This window comes from Trachemys scripta, chromosome 22 (genome assembly GCF_013100865.1).
Source record: "Trachemys scripta elegans isolate TJP31775 chromosome 22, CAS_Tse_1.0, whole genome shotgun sequence".
Lineage (NCBI taxonomy): Eukaryota > Metazoa > Chordata > Testudines > Emydidae > Trachemys > Trachemys scripta.
The window spans coordinates 9,008,077-9,027,922 of NC_048319.1; the positions used below are offsets into that span (position 1 = coordinate 9,008,077).

General features: G+C 52.1%; 1 protein-coding gene across 3 annotated transcripts in view; it reads right to left on the minus strand.

Moving 5' to 3' along the window:
* Positions 1 to 854: 854 nt before the first annotated feature.
* NRTN (neurturin) overlaps positions 855 to 19,846 on the minus strand; it is an 82,019-nt gene continuing 63,027 nt past the window's right edge. For 2 of the 3 annotated variants that reach the window (XM_034755467.1, XM_034755468.1), the window contains exons 2-3: positions 14,192 to 14,426; positions 855 to 4,062 (exon numbers count right to left, since the gene is read on the minus strand). In XM_034755467.1, the coding sequence (XP_034611358.1) occupies positions 3,614 to 4,062; positions 14,192 to 14,399 (657 nt within the window). In that variant the 5' untranslated portion in view covers positions 14,400 to 14,426 and the 3' untranslated portion in view covers positions 855 to 3,613. The remainder of the gene's footprint in view (positions 4,063 to 14,191; positions 14,427 to 19,846) is intronic. The other variant, XM_034755469.1, reaches the window with a different exon arrangement.

The following is a 19,846-nucleotide window of genomic DNA, read 5'->3' on the forward strand; positions in this document are numbered from 1 at the left end:
TGTCTTGGTGAATGCCCAGTACATGACACCAATGTTCTCCTTCTGTTTATCTTTTGCATTAGCTGGGAAAGGAGCCAAGAGGAGAAAACCAGCTACTCCACGCGACAAATATAGCCTGTTCAGAGACTGCAAAAGTCTGTAGTCTCATTTATTTCCCCACATAGTAAACAACACTGACCTGGCTGTAAACGCTAACCATAGACAGAAAGGGCCTGGTTCTTCTCTCACCCAGGATACAAGCTACTCTACCCTATTGAAGCCAATGGGAATCACTTGTGTACGTGCCGTGGGAAGAACGGGGCCTGGGCTCTTTGGAGACAAGGAACTAACTAAGCAGCAGACCCGCACACACAGCTCACCACACTCTCGTACATGCGGCCAACCGGGTGGGAAGTCCTAAATCCAAGTCCTTCTAGGGTTCAGGCTCAGGTGATTGTGCCGAGTGTTTCCTGTTGCATTCAAAGGCCGCTGTAAGTTGGGTTCTTAAGATGCCTATGGATTTCAGCCCCATCTTATCTGCTGAGGTGCAAGTTCTAGGGTGGCCAGGTGCCTGGTTTTCGACCGGTCGAAAAGGGGACCTGAGAGTGTTCGGTCAGATCTATTGACTGGACACTCAAAGTCCAGTTCCTGGGAGCGGGGGAGGCGGGGACGCGTTGCGTCATCACCCACTCCAGCTCCTCCTCACGGGGACCACCTCCTACCTGTGTTGGTCAGCTGTACCTCCTAGCCCTGGCTCTGCAGGCAAGTCCCTCCTGACACGGGTGGGGGGGTTGGAGGGGAAAAGCAGCAAGCAACAGGGGGGAGGTGGAAGAGGTGGGGCAGGGGTGGGGCCTCGGGGGAACAGGAGGGGCAGGGGAGCTGCCGGCACTCCTGCTGGAGTGTCTGCTTTTTAAATATTACGAAGTTGGCAACCCTACACGCAGCTCCCGATGGACCTGTTGATTTCGACTGCTTCTGGATTGGGATCCGGCCTTTCTGATCTGCCACTGAACTTCTATTACAGCTCCAGCTAGGATGTTATTGCTCGTAGGTATCCTAAATGTATCGCTCTGGTCTTCCACTGTATCACAACCCAATGCATCCCTCGCCCTCAGACTAAAACGCCATCCTATGGAAACACCCATCTCTCATACTCCAGAGTGTTTCTAAACCATTTTACAAGGTGCACTGAGGACAACCTGGTCATGTGAGCCGACCCCAGCAACGGTGGAGGAAATGGAGAGTTGATCCAGTTACTGTAGGTTGGCATGAGCCTTAAGACAAAAAGCTGATGAGAAGGAAGATGGGAAAGAGATGGTTCCAATGAGTGGGCAAACAAGAGGTGATTAGAATGGATCTGAAGGCCTACACCAGCTCTTGGGAGATGGGAGGCTTTCTGCTGATCTCAGCAGGAATTGGATCAGGCCCTAAGGTGGGGTGGAAACACCAAACGTTTGTCCATTAAAAAGCCGCATTTGAGGTAAAGTTGTGTATGAATGCCAGGGAACTCCTTTTCCTTTTAAAGGACGGACCAGGCTGGAGCAGCCCCCCTCCCCCCCAATTTTTTGCACAGCCAAGTGGAAGTCTGGGCTCAACAGCCACCCCGGTCTGTGGGAAAGCGGAGCCCGAGACTGGTATTTTCAAAGGCGTTTGATGCCCAAATCCCGATCAAAATGAACGGGAAGCCCCAAGGCAGCGTCAACACTCTCAGCCTTACTCGCTAATCATCCCCACTGCACAAAACTCAATGGCATTTGGGTGCCTAACTCCCTTGGGCGTGGCCTACAGACAGATTTTGTACTGGTATAACTATTTGGGTTAGGAGTGTGATTTTTGACCAGTATAGTTATACCAGTACAGCTCCTAGTGTGGACACAGTTATACTAGTATAAAAGTTGCTTTATAGTTTATTCTCCTTCCCTATACTAATATAAGCACCTTTATACCAGTATAAGCGTGTCCACACTAGGGAAGTTGGACCGTTTTAATTACACTGGTATAGTCAAAGCAACATGCCCTTGAAGTGTAGACAAGGCCTTAGGCTCCTTTGCAAACCCAAGTCTTAGGCCAGGTCTACGCTACACGCTTACTTCAGTATAACTTCATCACTCAGGGATGTGAAAAATCCACAGTCCTGAGCAACGTAGTCATACTGACAACCGCCCGTGTAGACAGACATCGCTACCGCCTCTTGCGGAGGTGGAATTATTAAGCCGACGGGAGAGCTCTCTGCTGTCAGCTTAGAGAGTCTTCACCGGAAGTTTGTAGTGTAGACCTTCCCTCGGTGTCTGATGAAGTCTGTAGACCCTGCAGGAGTATAGGCGCCAGTAACTCTATTACAGTTGTGTCCCTGCAAAGCTAGTCCAAGGAGAGGCATGATGGTTCATTTCAGCAGGATAGAAGCCTACCTGATGGAAAGCAAAGGAGGTGCTCAAAGCAGTAGAAACATGGGAAATTCCTTCTCAACGATCACATTTCCCAACTACCTGAATGTAAATATGACTGATGCGTAACACTGAGATTTTCAAGGCTGCCTAGGAGATCCGAACACCCAGTTCCCATTAAAATGAAGGCAGCTTTGAAATTCTCATCACCCCCACACCCCACGCCAATCCTCTTCCTCGCCCTCTCTCTGGTTAAAACCACCAACTGGACAGGTGTGTTAAGATCACTCTCCTGGCCCAGATCAATGGAATGGCTGGGGGTGGGAGGAGGGAAGCATCCAATAATTGTTCATTGACCTCACTAGAACATTGGCGTAACAGCTGTGAAGGAATGATCGTATTCTGTATGTCTGCGATTGCCACCAATATTTATATCTATATCTCTCTATATATTCCTGTATATTTACAGAGCATGGATATACTGCATGTCTACAATAAAATAAGGGTAAGATATGATCTTAGGATATAAAGAATATTTCTTGACCGTTCAGTCATTTATCCGCACCCAACAAGGTTCCATCCATGTGAACTCCATGTCCTGGTGCAATTCTCTTTAGGCCGCAATCCATCTCGGAGGGGAGCCTCTGAGAAGAGGCCTCAGTTTTCGTAGGACTAGGAATGTGGATGCCAATCAGACTCCTCCATTCCGATTGGATCGCAGTTCCGGAGCTGGCCGTCCAACTGCATCCAAAGACAAGGACGAGTGGCACCGTTTGGATTTGAAATACGTGGCCAGCAACGCTTTCCTGCTCAATCCCTTCGTGTGAGCAATACAATAAAAGCGCATGTGGATGCCAGGCTGGCGTGATGGATGCCGGCATCCCTGAGGAAATCAGCAGGTGTTTCCTCCTTCCTCTCCATTCCCCAGCTCCTCCTCCTTAGAGCATCCCAACGCTCCGGGGCACCAGGCCGGTGGGGGGAGCGTGGAGGCACCTGTCGAAGTGTCGAAAGGCTCCTCGATTTCTCTCAAAGCACAACCCGGCAACAAGAGTTTCCCTGTTGCCCCTCGAGTCCAACCACAGAACTGAGGTAGACTTGGAAACAGTTGCCTTCTTGACTCTCTGAGCCTGGGTCCCCTCTTAGTTCCTTTCACTCTCGGAGCGCAGCAATATCCCTTTAGGCCCTCGGGCTCTTGGCTTTTGAGGTGCTGCCTTACCGACATCAACCTTCCCAGGTTCCCTTTCCCCGCTTCACACGCAGCCACATTCCTTGGCCGACAGCTCGTTGACGGTGTAGTAGCGGTTGTAAGTGTCCAGGAAGGAGACGTCGTCGTCGTACGCGAGAGGCCTGCAGCAAGGCCGGGCTCTGACCTTCTCCTTTTTGATTTTCTTCTTGAGCCTCATGTTCTTCAGGGAGAGGTCGTAGTTCCTGACGGCCGTCTCGCACGTGCCGCTGCAGTAGCGGAACAGCACGGTCTCGTCTGACTCATAGCCCAGGCCCAGCTCGCTGACACTCACCTCCAGCTCCTTCAGGGCGCAGGGTTTGTGACGGGCCCGGGCTCGCTTCATGCGGTTCCCAGGCTTGGGGAAGAGCGGCAGCTCGTGCCCCCCGGAGTTCATGGACTGGCTGTACCTCTCGACCAACGTGGAGATCAGCTGTCGGATTTCCCCCTCCGTGTAGCTTTCAAACAAGGTACTGTCTGCAACAGAACAGGGACAGGGGTTAGCGAGCCAGGCAGTGGGGAACAGCAAGCACCAACCCCGGGAGCTAGCCACCCAGATCTCAATGGAATCTGGCCACCTGACTCCTTTGAAAATCCCAGCCCCGAATGTTTCTACGGACTGCGGGTAAACTTTCCAAAAATGCTGAAGTGACTTAGAAACCTAAGTCCCATTTAGTTACAATGGGATTTAAGCTCCTAAATGACATAGGTTCCCCCCTCCTTCACGTCCCCAGGCTGCACGCACAAGCAGGAAAGAGCCTGTAAAAGGGACAGGAGAGAGTGATGGGCGTTAGGAAATCAAGGCTCCAATCATTTGCGAAGCCCCTATGCAATGTTGACTACGTTCTCTACAAATTTAAGCTTCCATTCAAGACACCAAATTACCCGCCTAGCATTTCCCCTTGTGAAGCAATTGGCCTGTGCAATGAAACAGGCGCGCTCCTGCCTGGTTAAGCCGCCTTGCGGAAAACGGGCCCCAGCCAAACTCCAGCACCATCAAAGGCTGACATTCACCCCTCTCCCCCAACCTGCTTGCTCCTTAGAGATCAGATGGGCCCACTTTATTTAGCAGTGCAGAGGCCTTATCTACACTAGGGCTGAAAAAAATTGCCAGTTCAAGTACTGTGGTTTAAGCACTAGTGCAAGTGGGGTTTGGGCCCTGCCTATCGTACAGTTTAACCCAGGGAAGCCAGAACCCTGCCCTTCCCGGCAATTGTTTTGATGATCTAGTCCGGTCACCTGCACAACGCAGGCCAGAGACCCTCCCACAGCGAGCCCTGTACCGAGCCCACCCGCCCGCCGTTGAACCGGGGCGTCTCCTTCAGAACGAGGCGCCCGCTTGAGAGGCCCAGTGCAGTCCGAGCCTGAGGGTGTTCTTAACCAGTTTGCCACACCACGTTGCGTGTAGCCCGGTTGGACGGGAGCGGGGAGTCCGCCCCTTTCGTGGGGCTGCAGGCGGACAGAGCTAACCCGTTTCCTGCAGGAAAAGCCACCGCAAGGCAACAACTTTCAGATGCCACCAGCCTGATGCCGGCTAGTGCCCCAGTCCACTTTGTTCTTACTGGAGTCCTTCCTAAGGGCTGAATGAATTCCTCCCAGCAGAATCCACCGGCACCTTGGCCTCTCTAACACACGGTGAGCAATTAACCCGACGCTCGGTATTTATGGGGCCGCCGGCTTTTGTGAAGGCTGATCTTTCGGATGTGTACAACATCCCCGAATGCTTGCAAGCAATCGCATGCCCAGAGCGGCTTACGACGCGTACAGGCCCCGGGGGCGGGAGCGGGTTTGAGGGATGCACATTCCAGTGACTGGTCTCAGCCAGCCAATAGCAGAAGCAGTTTGGAAAAGGGCCCGAGTCATCCCATTGGCCCGTTGGGAGTGAAAGGGATGAAAAGTCAGCGGAGCTGGGCAGGAGCGGGTTCACCGGGGCCAAGATCCATAGGTGGGGAAATGCTTTGCCTGGCACCGTGCCCTATCAGCCCCCCCGAGAATACAAGGCTGCATGAATTAAGGGCCCATTCCCCGCCACGAGGGTTGGTTGCAGGGACAGGACCGGCCCGGGGTCCTACAGCTCTGGGAGTCACATTGCTAGGCAGCCAGATGCCAGCGCAGCAGCGAATGCCCCGTATGCCGATTCGCCGCAGCCAGAGCTCATTGATCCAGTGGCTTGGGTGGGGCAGAACCCCGTTTCCATGGCCACCGGGGCCCCTCTATGTAAAATGGGTGAGATTGTTAAAAAAATAAATAAAATACAGGGATGAGTCAGGATTCAAGCGTCTTATTGAAACAGGATGAAAAATCTTTCAGCCTCAGAGCGAGAGGCTTTAACGACAGCTTTCCAGTTCAGCCCAAGGAGCCAAGCCGGCTCCAGATGGCACAGATGCTCTTAGCTTGGAGGATGTGGCCAGGGCCCAAGAGACAGGAATGCTTTCGGGGAGGCTGCCTTAGGCCTCGTCTACACTTGAAAGGATTGGCTGGTTGACCTATTCCAGTAACGCACTCTCCTCCCCCTGCCCCGCCCCCTCAGCAAACTCCCAGTGCAGCATTTCCAAAGCGATCTCACTTTGTGTTGTGTTTCCATGGCTTTCCTGGAGCTAAGCACCATGTGGTTGGGTAGGTGTTTGGGTAGGAGGCCTCCAGATGCTTTGGCCAATGCAACTTCCCTTTGAGTTAATATTGTCCAGCATGGGGCTTGCCTTTATAGGACATGTGAATAGGGGCAGAGAAGCCCTCCCAAAAGTCGGGGGGGGGGCAGGGGCACCTGTCCCCTCTGTGGACCCATCCCTGCCCCTCCTCTTCCCCCCCTCGAGGCCCCACCCCCAGCCAAGTCAGAGCGGGGCTGGGGAACCTGGGTGGGCCCCTTCACCTGCCCGAGGTGGGGGGTGGGGCCGCAAGCAGCCCCCAGCCCATGTCCCCACCCTCTGGGTCCCCATCCAGGGCAGGTGGAGGGTCTGTGACTCCCCACAGCTGCCCAGGCTCCCCGGCCAGGCTCCAAATTTACTTTTTTTTTTTTTTGGACTAGTAGCTGTCCTGCAAGCTAGAAACTGTTTGAGATTTCACCTTAGTCCAGTCCGTCCCAACACTTGAGCATGGATGAGCCCGACGCAAGGGAAGGATCCCCAGACAAGTATGCAAATTCATTCCCATTACTGTGATGGCACCCCCAAACTGAGCAGGACATGGCTATCAACTTTCCATTAGTTTACTCGCACTAGGAGACGTAGTGGTACCATGAAAAGGGGTAGAGCTGTTATCGGCTGTTCATGCCCCTCCAGAGTTAGGGTGTGTGTGGAGTGGTTTGCTTATGTACACGGGCATGCCCCTTGAATCCTGCTGAGAGAGCGTGATGAAACTTTCATGGAAGTCCTCCGCAATCCTCTCCCAAAGGTCTTCAGGCATGGCAGCTGTATTTCTTCCTCTGCAGTAGGACACATTCCCACGCCAGTCAGCAATTACTGCCAGGGGGCCTGCCAAAGCGAACGGGCTGGCAGCCTATGGGCCCAGATGGCTTTGGGACGCCAGCAACAGCTGTGGGAGGGGAGGGGACTTCTGAATCTTAACTTTCGCTTTCCATCATGACTCTACTGTCCATGGTACCTCTGTGCGTTTCATCTGTAACTGATGCCGTTGCGGCCTTGAGAGGTTCCCCCTCCACGCCCGCGGAGTGCCCGAGTCAGAGAAGGAGAAAGAAGAGGACTCGGGTTGAACTGTTCAGCGAGATTCTGCAAGCCAATGTTGCATCAGACCATGAACAGAGGGCCTGGCGGATGAATATAGCAGAGTGGATGCAGAAGGAAAGAATGGACAGGAGAAATGCCCAGGAGGTCCAGCCGGAAAAGGAGAGGGAGATGCACTAGGACATAATGGGTCTTCTCCAGCAGCAAACGCAGAGGCTGCAGCCCCTTGTGGACCTACAGGTTCAATAATCCCAGGCTCGCTTTGGAGACCTCCATGGTCACTGCTCCCGACACCCTGCGACATTCCATGTGGCATCAGGGGTCACATCCCTACCGTACCCCTCTACACAAGGGGACATTAAGGAAAATCACAGCTTCACCTACGCTGACCTGGGAGAGCCACAGTTGAAGTATGTGTAGCTACAACGGACATGAACGCTCCTTCCCTTTCTTCAAGCTGTGTTCCAAAAAAAGAAAGTCCCTGCTTGTAGCTTTGTGAACAGTCCTGTCTCCTTAGAGATGCAGGCATCACGCACCTTCCCTGACCAGTCAACACTGATGCTGGTGAAGCATTCCTGGTGATCCACTAGTGCTTGCAGAACCATAGAAAAATAGCCCTTTCTGATACTGTCATCTGTGGCAAGGTGGTCTGGTGCCAAAATAGGGATTTGCGTCCCGTCTATTGATCCATTCGATAACCTCATTGCTGGAAATCCATCCCTTATGTCCTGCCCATTGCTGAAAGTCACAGTCCGGCGTAACGGGAGATGTCCCTGCACATCTGCATGACAACCACCCCCGCCGTGGATTTTCCAACTCCAAAATGATTTCCCACAGACCGGTAGCAATCTGCCGTGGCAAGTCCCCACAGCGCGAGGGCCACTCACGTCTCCACTGTCAGTGCCGCTCTCACGTTGGTGTCCCTGGACTGGAGGGCTGGGGCGAGCTCGGAGCACAGATCCAGGAATGTGGCTCTGAGCATCCGAAAGTTCTGCAGCCGCTGCTCATCATCCCATGCCTACATTCCGATGCGATCCCACCAGCCACCGTTTGTAGCTACTCTGTGAATGCCGCCAAAAACCTTCACTTGGTTCTCGCGGTGTTCCACAGCAATCCGCCCTCCAGGAATCATCGTGGTCCCCACGACTCATCTCGTAGCTCTCAAATACTGGAGGATCACCAGGCCTGTGCTTGTCCTGGGGGTTTTCACCTTTCCTGAGGTTTTTCACCTTCCTCTGCAGCATGGGGCACGGGTCACTCGCAGGTTTAAACTAGTGTCAATGGTGGAGTCTCTAGAACTTGAGGTCTTTAAATCATGATTTGGGGACTTCAGTAACTCGGCCAGAGGTTAGGGGTTTGTCGTCTGACCGCCAATATGCAGGAGGTCAGACGAGATAATCAAAAACTATTTCACTAGGAGGGTGGTGAAACACTGGAATGCGTTACCTAGGGAGGTGGTGGAGTCTCCTTCCTTGGAGGTTTTTAAGACCCGGCTTGACAAAGCCCTGGCTGGGATGATTTAGCTGGGAATTGGTCCTGCTTTGAGCAGGGGGTTGGACTAGATACCTCCTGAGGTCCCTTCCAACCCTGATATTCTATGATTCTATGATTCTATGATGGTCCCTTCTTGCCTTAAAGTCTATGCGTCTAGCTCTCATGACAATAGTCCAGAGCAGTGCAGGCTTCATGCTTCTGTCAGAGACGGTGGACAGCGACAAGTCCCACGCCGGTTTGTGGGATTTTCTGAATAGGCGTGAAAATTATGGGATGGAGATAGCATTCTGGGATGGAGACAGTTGCACGAGGGGACCTTGACGCTGCGGTCCCAGTCACCCCTGCATGACCTGTTTCTGCCCCACCAGTGCACTGGATGGTGGTGAGTTGCACCCTGGGATACCTGCACGGCGCATCGAAACAAGCACTCCTGGTGATCACACACAGCGCCGACACAAAGGCCTGGTCCCCACTAAGCCCCCACTTCGGACTAAGGTACGCAAATTCAGCTACGTTAATAACGTAGCTGAATTCGAAGTACCTTAGTCCGAACTTACCGCGGGTCCAGACGCGGCAGGGAGGCTCCCCCGTCGACGCCGCGTACTCCTCTCGCCGAGCTGGAGTACCGGCGTCGACGGCGAGCACTTCCGGGATCGATCCCAGAACATCGATTTCCTGCCGCCGGACCCTCCGGTAAGTGAAGACGTACCCAAAGACTCACATGTGCCCACGCACAAGTGATATACAGGAGTTGGCAAAAGTTTGTAATGTAGACATGCCCTGAGGTAACTACGTAACCGAGACAGTTACAGGCTTAATTGGAGGCAATTAACTTGTTATGGTGGAGACTGTTGACACTCGGGGGCAGGGGTTGGGCTACTGAATTCATTAGCTCAATACAGGAAGAGAGAGAATTGGCAGGAAGTCAGGGGGGAGCTCGGAGAATGAGCTGGAGAAATTGCAGAATTGGAATTAATTTGCAAACTGGACCCCATTAAATTAGGCTCGAATAAAGATTGGGAGTGGATGGGTCATTACACAAAGTAAAACTATTTCCCCATGCTAATTTTCCCCCTACTGTTACTCACACCTTCTTGTCAACTGTTGGAAATGGGCCATCCTGATTATCACTACAAAAGCTTTTTTTCTCCTGCTGATAATAGCCCACCTTAATTGATTAGCCTCGTTAGAGTTGGTATGGCAACCCCCATTTTTTCATATATATATCTTCCTACTGTATTTTCCACTGCATGCATCCGATGAAGTGGGTTCTAGCCCAAATAAATGTGTTAGTCTCTAAGGTGCCACAAGGACTCCTTGTTCTTTTTGCTGATACAGACTAACACGGCTACCACTCTGAAACTGGGTGGAAGGTCCCTCCTCCTGACACATGCCTGTACTATGTTCTGCAATGCTGGGAATCTAGAGATTACAGATACACGTGAGGAAAAGAAACAGACTGTGTGTATATCGTGAATAAGAGACGGCACAAACGGGCCAGGCCCGCGGCACACTGGGTAGCGTGTCCGCGTTCACCCTGGCTGAGACATAGCCTGGATGGAAAGGGATGTTCTCCTGAATGAAGAACTTCCACTGCTGAGCCACAAGGAAAAGGCTCCTTTAAAGGAACGTTGTCCCCACACCCTCATCCTGCCTTCCAGCTCCTTGGTTTGAAAAGATCGGGTCAATATCTCTTCCAAGCTCACTCCAATCCCGCTCCAGAGTTCTGCTGGAACTCCTCCTGCTCTCCACGCCCCTCACTTTGTCTTGTTTATTTTCCTATCAGACTTTCACCACTTGCAGCAGCTCAGGCCACCCCTCGTTGCATGACACTTAAAGTGCAGGCTTAAAAAAAAAAAATCAAACATTTGGTGAATAAATAAAACTGACTCCCGTTGCGTTCATGATTTCCAGATGCCGTGCACACAGCCACGTCGGAGACGCTGGGAGGAATCACAGCTTCCTCCAGCGAAGGGGGAACGGGCAAGCGTGTGCTGCTGCGAACAGGTCAGGCACAGAATGCTCCCACTCATGCAGGCGTCACAAGCAATCAAAGCACGGGGAAGGGAGCAAAGAGACGTGGCACCGATCAACGGGGACCACAGCGCTTGGGTCTTGGGCAGCTGTACTGTAGCTGAAAAGGGCCTGATGCTGATCTAATCAGCCAGGAACGACTCTGCTGGAATCAAAGGAGACGATTCCAATCTCACTGCAGTGTCACACGGGCGTAACTCAACAGAAGTCAATGGAGCGAGCCCTGATTTGTACAGCTGTAAGGGGGAGGAAAATCTGGCCCATAGGAGTTAAACTGATGTGAGTTCAGATCAGACCAAAAGCTCTAACACCATTCAAGCCAGCTGTCGCTCTGGATCAAACTATACACTAGGGTTACGATATTTGAACATTCAAAAAAGAGGACACTCCACGGGGGAGGGGAGTATTTGTTTGTGCCCCTCCCCCCCGCCCCAACTCCGCCCCTTCCCCGCCCCATCCCGCCCCTTCCCCAAATCCCCGCCCCGGCCCCGCCTCCTCCCCCTCCCTCCCAGCCACGCGAAACAGCTATCTCACGGCGCAAGTGCTGGGAGCTAGGGGAAGAAAGCGGGCACTCTCTTGAGTGATCAACATTCACTTTCTTTCTCGAATGATCAACATTCACTCTCTTTGTCTCTGGGGAAAAATAATAATGGCAAAATCCCGGATGTTTTTAGATATTTAAAAATTCCTCCGGGACAGCAATTTAAGAACCAAAAAGCCGGACATGTCCGGGAAAATACGGACGTATGGTAACCCTACTATACACTGTAACAAGCCTAGGCTATTCTGTCTTCAGTGCAAACTCTCTGGGCCTGGCTCTCATCCTCAGAGCAGACGGCATCTAACCCTTCCAGACACAGACCTCAATTCAGAGCTGGGGTGTAAAAAGCAGGAAGAAGGCAGAAAGGGCAGCAAAAAGGTGTATCTGTGACCCAAAGATTATCGCCCACGCAAACTTCATGACCCTGCTCTAAAGCATGGACACGCCAGAACTCTGCAAAGAAACAGCTGAAAAGTCTCTTTAATGTTACCAACATGACCTGACTTTCCCTTTGCCTCATGCTTGGAAAGGGCTGAATCATTTTCAATGAAACTAACGAAACTAATTCAGCCGGTGGCTGAGAGCAAGAATGGAATATTTCAGCCACAACGGTTAAAGTCTGGCAAAGTTATAACCAAGGGAAAACAGGGGCCATCTGATAACGGGATGCACGAGGCCACCCTTGACTCTCAGCATTGCCACTAACTTTCTCTTTTTACTTTTGTCGCCTCTAGCACCTTTCAGCCAGCTCTCCACCATTCGTGGACCCACACAGACCCCCTGCGAGAGACGCACGCAGAGAACACACCAAGGCTGCCCCTCACATCTGGGCCAAACTTGCTGTAGACTCCTGCACCTCCCTGTCCTCCTTCAAGGTTGGATATTAGGAAACACTATTTCACTAGGAGAGTGGTGAAGCACTGGAATGGGTTCCCTAGGGAGGTGGTGGAATCTCCATCCTTAGAAATTTTTAAGGTCAGGCTTCACAAAGCCCTGGTTGGGATGATTTAGTTGGGGATTGGTCCTGCTTTGAGCAGGGGGTGGACTAGATGACCTCCTGAGGTCTCTTCCAACCCTGATATTCTATGATTCTAAATCCCTCCTTAAATCTCTCCTCGACTGAGATGCCTACAAAAAACTTTACAATGTTCAGGCTGCTGATGTGCTGAGACACTGCCCATCGTGACCAACCCTGTCTCATTGTTTCCTTGTGCTACCCTGTCTGTCTGTATCCCTCTGTTGCCTCTTGTCTTAGACTGTGAACTCTCTGGGGCACAGAGGGTCTTTTTGTTCTGTGTCTGGGCACCGCCTGGCACAACGGGGTTGTGGGGCCTGATTAGGGCTCCTCTAGGTGCTACAGTAATACAATAAATAATATTTTCATCGGCAGAGTCAGGAGCAGACCCGGCCATCCCCTGCTCTCGCCACCAGACCGGACTCCCTCTCAATGATGCAAAGGCGTAATTAACCCACTTAGAATTCATCGAGGACCTAGCAACCTCAGCCTGAACAAAACGTGGTAAACACCAAAGGTCAGGACCAGAATTTCATTGCTCCTCCAAAGGGCAGCAGCCACCTCACAAACACCATCCCAGGGCACTGGCTCAGCGCCTCCTGCCAGTGCTCCTGGAAAGACCACCTCTCAAAGTACCCACCAACTCCGACTGTGCTTTAGGGAGCAGAGCACAGCTGGCTACAACTGCAGGCCCACAGCCCTGGCTCTAAAGACAGCGGGCTGGGTTTGATCTTGTTTTTAGTCACATGCTGTCCGTCGTATGCGGAATACGGAAAACCACATGCTGTCACACCGTGGATAAGGAGGCCTTGGGTAAAGCAGAAGAGGAACAAAACCCCTTGTCTGGAGGGGTCAGTCTTGGATGAGCTGAGAACACAATGATCCCTGCAGCTGAATTGGCTTGAGAACCTAGTGGTGGCCCAGCTCAGACACTCAGGGTCTGTCTACACTGCAATGGAAGCCCTGAGTTAGTAGAACTTGAGTTAACAGGCCCTGGATTTGTTAACCTAGGACTTGAGAGTCTACACTCATTTGTAACCCCAGGTTAGGAATTGTTGAACCCTGGATCCCAAGTTGGGGTTCCAGCATCTACACTGCATTATGCAGGCATGAGTCCAACCAGCCGTATCCCAGACTTCCTAGAGCCCTCCCAAAATGTGCCCGCTCGAGCCACTTGTTCGTGATGCAGTGTGGGAAAACTTGACTGCCCAGAGGACAAAGAAAGTCAGTTTGTGGGACTGTAGGATACAGCAAAACCTCAGAGTTACAAACACCAGAGTTAAGAACTGACCAGTCAACCACACACCTAATTTGGAACCAGAAGTACACAATCAGACAGCAGCAGAGACCAAAAATTTAAAAAAAGCAAATACAGTACAGGGCTGTGCTAAAGGGAAACAACTAAAAAGGATAAAGGGAAAGCAGCATTTTTCTCCTGCGTAGTAAAGTTTCAAAGCTGAATTAAGTCAAGGTTCAGTTGAAAACTTTTGAAAGAACCATCGTAACGTTTTGTTCCGAGTTACGAACCGCCTCCATTCCCGGGGCGTTCGTAACTCTGAGGTTCGACTCTATTTTTGGAGGACTCGGAGCACGAGTCCAGTGGGACTGCGTCTACACTGCAGAACAATAAGGCTTGAACCCTGGGTCTCAGCTTGGTCAGGCTCAGACCCTTCAGGGTACGTCTACACTGCATTAAAACCCCATTGCCTAGCTGTAGCTCACCATTATCCCACCCGTTCCATGTCTACCAGGGCCCAGGGAAGAAACACTCTCCCCCAGCAGTGCCAGCGGAGGAGATGGCTCTGAGCAGATGGAGTCAAGGCAAACCATGCTATTGCTTACATTGAGAGATCAGCGGGTCACGGTGCTCCAGCGATCGCGGGGATCTCCGCTGACCTACAGGCAAGGCAGAAGAGGAGGCTGACCTTGACGGCGAGGAAGGGAAGGGGCTGTATTTCCGGCTTCCGTTGAGCATGTCTCTACAAACTAAAATGGACAACATGGAACTGAGGAGCATCGAGGCAATGGCTGCAAACTTCCATACCTTCATCTTAGAGCAAGTCAGAACATTGAAACTCTGCAAAACAGGCAAAACAAATATCCTTATTACAAAGCCTCTCCCCCGGCCCCCAACACCTCCCCGCGGACAGGTCCCCTGTAATAACGGTCGTGCCGGGGACTTCTGAGCAACCTTCCCTGGGGATCTCAGAGCAATCACACGCATTCCTTCGGTCGGACTCACCCCCCTCCCTCAGGTCAGTATCCTCCTCATCCCTATTTTATAATGGGAAACTGAGGCACGGAGAGGGGCCGTGACTCGCCCAGAGCCCAGCAGCGAGTGAGAACCCAGGCGTCCCGATTCGCAGCCCCAAGCTCTCAACAACGGACCTCATTCGTGCCATCACTTTCCCATCACGGGAGCAGGCCGCTCTGCTTGTGGGACAGAGGACGTTTACAGAGAATCAGTCATGAGGAGCAGATTGTACCAGGCGCTAGCGAGGGCGGACGGGGGAAAGGAGGGCACAGGAACGCACGTATGTGCCCTGGGAAGGGGTTAGGGGCCAGGACACAGGCGCCGCCCGGTGTGAGAAGGCCATGCAGAGGGGGTACAACGCACACGCTTTCTGTGTGCCAGGCGCCCCCTCCTCACCCCAGCCAGCAGAGCCACCCGGATGCAGGCGGCATCTCGGCTGCACCTTTCAAAAGGCAGGAGATCTTCCTGGTGCTCCGCCAAAGGAATTCTGGATGAGGCGAGAAGGATTCTATCTGGGATTGCAGGTGATGGATCATTTCCCATGCCGGGCAATGCACAGTCTAGCCTGATGGGTTTAAATCCCTTTAAAAAAAAAAATAGAACCAGGGGCCAGCATGTTTCGCCTCCAGATAAATATCCATAATTCAGTCCCAAAAACCCCCAGTCCAGCCAGAACAGCAAGGATGTGAGTGCTGAGTAGGGTTGCTAAATCTGATCACTACCTCCGGAACAAGATGGGTTTAGAAGCTGCTGCCAACAGCCACCCACGGAAGCAATTCGCACTTCGCTTCTTTTCCAAAGATCTTTTGCCTGATCCTTCCTTTGCTCTGAGCCTCGGGGAGTCACTTACTCCAGTGCAAAGCAAACGCCATTCTGAGCCAGTAGCACTTCACGCCCGCTTTGCCCTGGTCTAATGAGGAGAGAAAGTCTTCCGAGCTCGGCCCCTTTACAGCAGTGACTAGAGCTGGGCGGGAAATGATTTTTCCCTAGAGGGAGAGTTTTGGAGATATCAAAAAAATTCCCCAGCCTGAATTGGGAAGAAGGGTCAAAATCTCAAACATTTGGGAGACCTGAAAATCCAAAAAAAAAACCCACCCCAAAAAAACATTGGTTTAGGTGAATTAAAACATTTTAATTCCATAATTTTGAAACATTCCGTTTTGATAGTTTTGAAACATGTTGTTTTCAATCTTTTTTCCTTTTTTAAACCTCGGAATGTCCTCAAATTTCAAGATGAAAAACGGTTTCAACTCAAACAACCTGAATTTTCCATGTCCAAAATGTGGACGTGGGACATTTTGACAATTTCAAAACACTTCTTCCCAATAATTTCTCAGGTCAGGAGATTCGGCAAAATCAGCCCCGTTTCGCCAACGGTTTCGGTCTCAACGAATTGACATTTTCCAGCCAAACACAGCTTGCTGAAAAATTCCTGACCAGCCCTGTTAGAGACATAGCCCTGGTCTACTCGACAGAGGATTACTCTGATATAACTACATCACTCAGGGGTGAGAATAATCCACTCCCCTCACCGACGTAGGTACACCGACCCAAGCACCAGTATGGACAACACTAGGTTGGCAGGAGAACTTCTCCCACGAGCGTAGCAACTGCCTCTTGCAGAAGCGGATTAACTTCGCCAATGGGAGAGCTCTCTCCCGTCGGTGTAGAGCGTCTTCACTGAAGACGGCGCATCTGCATGGGTGCAGAGTTAAGTGCAGACCTGCCCTTACACAACTTTCACTGCTCTTTATTGTTTGCCCGGCAAAAACAGCTCAGCTAAGGGAGAGTGAACTAGAATCTGTTCTTCCTTGGGCACTGTCAATGGAATTGTTTACAAATTTCCAAGCAGTTACACCTGTGCAAACTCCCTGAGGACATCTGGGTTCTGCAGTCTCTTCAAGGGCCTACGTTTCAAAGCAGGGGAAGCCCATGGATAAGAGAAGGGCTAATCTGACACATCAACCACCCCTTTGTTAGTGGTGTTGATGCATAAGAAGGAAAGAACCTCAGGGTGTGTCTATATTGCAATTAAAAACCTGGGGCCGGCTGTTAAATTGTGATGTAAACATTCAGGCTCGGGCTGCAACCCGCATTACACCAGTGCCGAGTGGGTGGAAGCTGCGCTCATTCTGATTAGAACCAGGAGACATTTTGGAAGAAACTTTATGTGGTGAAAAATGCAGCGGCAGCGACATCGAAACCTTTCACGAATCGGTTAAAACAACAAACAAAAACTAATTCCAAAGACATTGAAATGTTTCAACGTTCTCCAAATGAAGTGCTTCGATTTTCTGGTGTGACATGACTTTGTCGCAAAATGTCCTTTCATCATACTGTATATTTTTTTTTCAAATGCAAAAGCGTTTCGAAACGGGCAAAATAAAAACGTTCTGATTTTGTCAAAATGAAACATTGTGTTCGACCCGAGACGGTTTTTTGTGTTAGACTTGCTGAAAAATTGCGAACGTTTTCATTTTTTGGCCTGACCCCAAATGAATTCCCCTCCTCCACCATTTTTTGGAACGTCCAATTAACTGCAAAATCTATTATTTGCCCTGCTCTAATTTTGATCTGGGAGCCTCTTACCCTCTCTTTGCACTGGGTGTAATTGACAAGTAACAGAGGAAAAGTCACAGGAGTCTTGGAGAGACAACACCCAGCCCTACGATGTCGTTTTTTACGGTCCTTTTCACAGCCGTTCCACAATTGAATGCATTAATTTAGAAGGGAAAATGAGATGTTTCCAGATGTGCCACATTCCGGTTGTCAAATGCCCTGCACCCTGTTCTCCAGCTAGTTCGTTACCAATGATTCTTAAGAACCCATCTTGTGTTCATTACCAATGATTCTTAATAACCAAGTCATAATTATGGGCCAAGTCCTCACATGGGTCCCCGTTACACCTGACAGCGAAAGGGGGCTTCATAGGGAGTGTAAATGTAACAGAGCCAAAGCGAGGCCTTTTTATATGGCTACAGGCCTTTGCATCAATGAGAATCAGATTCACTGACTTTAATAGGAGTGTTGCCTACACAAAGTCTAAACAAACCACAGGAAGTTGGCCCAATAATACAATAAATTATATCTTGGGCACCCCGTGCCAACCCACAAGGTCTCTGAGCACCTCGCATGCAGTAATAGGTCTCATTAAAAAGCCCACGGAGCCAATAAACAAACGAGAGAGCAGAACCAAACGCCGCTCCCCTGAACTGGCCTCCTGCCCTCCGCCCACGCCCCGCCACACATGCAGCCGCCGCCCAGAGCCAATCCTCCCCCACAGCAATGGCAGGCTAGCGCCGAACCAGACAGCTCTTCGGCCTGGCTCCGGAAGGAGGTGGGTTCTGGGGTCCGGGTACATGCCGAGAGGGAGACAGTAACTAGCGGGGGTCATGGGCCCATGACCTGCCTCCCGGGCAGTCAGCAGCTATAGCCCGTCTGATCAGAGCTGCCAATCTGGGGCACAGAACAGGACTAGGAAGGGGCGTACTACCCCTTTAAAGGTCAGCCTGGAGCTCACAGCAAGAACTAATCCCGTCTCCACCCTCGGACTGACCTGTTTCTACAGGGACAGGGAGCTGAGCTGGAGAGGGAGGACGAGAAGCCATCCAGGTTGCCACCAGCGGTGCTCTCTCCCCCGCCAGGTTGTTCTGGCTGCAAGCACCTGGCTGACCTCCAGGGGGCAGCACACTCATTCCCGAGCGCGGGTCAGGCATGTAACGGTCTGAAAAGCGACTGCACGGAGAGGTTTGGCTGAAACGCCAAGTGAAGTCTTAGGGCACGTCTACACTATGAAATGAAGTCGACGCTAACCTCCTTCTGTTGAGGCTGTGCATGGTCACCAGGGGCGCTTCCACTGACTTCAAAGGGGCAGTGCGGGGAGCTGAGAGCCTGCGGGGAGCTCCCTGCCAGGAACCTGACTGCTCTCCCGGCGCTCCTGGTAGCTGTGCTCGCAGCTGGAGTCCCCTACCCACCCTGGGGTGACAGCCCCAGCTGAGAGCCGAGCTTGGGGGGTCACGGCAGGGATCCTACCCATTTCATGGCTCCAGCAGGGCCACGTGACCTCGTCACAGCTGCGCAGAAAACACCTGCAGCTCAGTGGGGCAGGTGGGAGAGGACTAACCGGGATGGCAGGAAAACGGTATTCGTGCTGGAGTTGTGAACCAATCCCTCTGCGGAGGTGCTGTCCAGCCAAGGCACTGAGGTGTGGATACGATGGGACTGACGCGATGTCAGCCAGTAGAGACCGTCTGATCTTGTGCTAGTGCCAATTATCTGGGCCCAGGGCATATTCTGGAGGCTGCCAAGTCCATCCCAGATCCCCAGGAGTGAGGACCCATCTCCCTCTAGGATTACCACAGCCGCTGCCTTCTCCCTGCCCTCCACAATGTCCTGTCCCGCATGCTTAGCCTAGAGAAGAGACGCATGAGGGGCGACCTGATGACACGTGTCATGGATGGTCTAGGTGATACTTAGTCCTGCCTCCGTGCAGGGCACTGGACTAGATGACTTCTCGAGGTCCCTTCCAGCCCTGTGGTTCTGTGAGGCTACATTTCCCTCCATTTCTGACTGGCATCTCTACAATGAGCTAGTTAATCTGCGGATCAGCTGCAGCGTCCAGAATCCCCGTCCTCTTCACTGTCGCTCTATTCCCATCACTTCCCTCCCGCTTTCCAGTGCCTTCACCGCTTCTGCCTCCCCCAAGCCCTGCCCAGGCCCTGCATCTCGGTCACTCAGGGCCGCCCAGAAGGGGGGGCAAGTGGGGCAATTTGTCCCAGGCCCTGGGCCCCGCAGGGGCCCCCACGAGAGTTTTCAGCGGGTCTTTGGCGGCAGGTCCTTCAGTGCTGCCAAACACACCTGGAGTGAAGACCCGGAGCTTCTTCCGCTCTGGGTCTTCAGCGGCAATTCGGCGGCAGGTCCTTCACTCGCTCCAGGACCCGCCGCCAAAGTGCCCCAAAGACCTGGAGCGGAAGGACCCCCGCCGCTGAAGACCCCAGGCCCCCTGAATCCTCTGGGCGGCCCCACGGTCACCCACCACCCTCCTGCTCCGATTCTGCGCTCTGCCAGTTCCACCCCGGTCCCCTCCACGCCCCTTCAGCAGCCTCCAGGTCCCCCAACGAGCCAGTGGCAGGAGCAGGAACAGAGTCTCATATCCTGTCTGATCTGTTGATGGCTATATACTGCCTCTCACCCTGGGATCTGGGCACATACCGCAGTATCCTCTGTTCTGAACACTGGCCCTC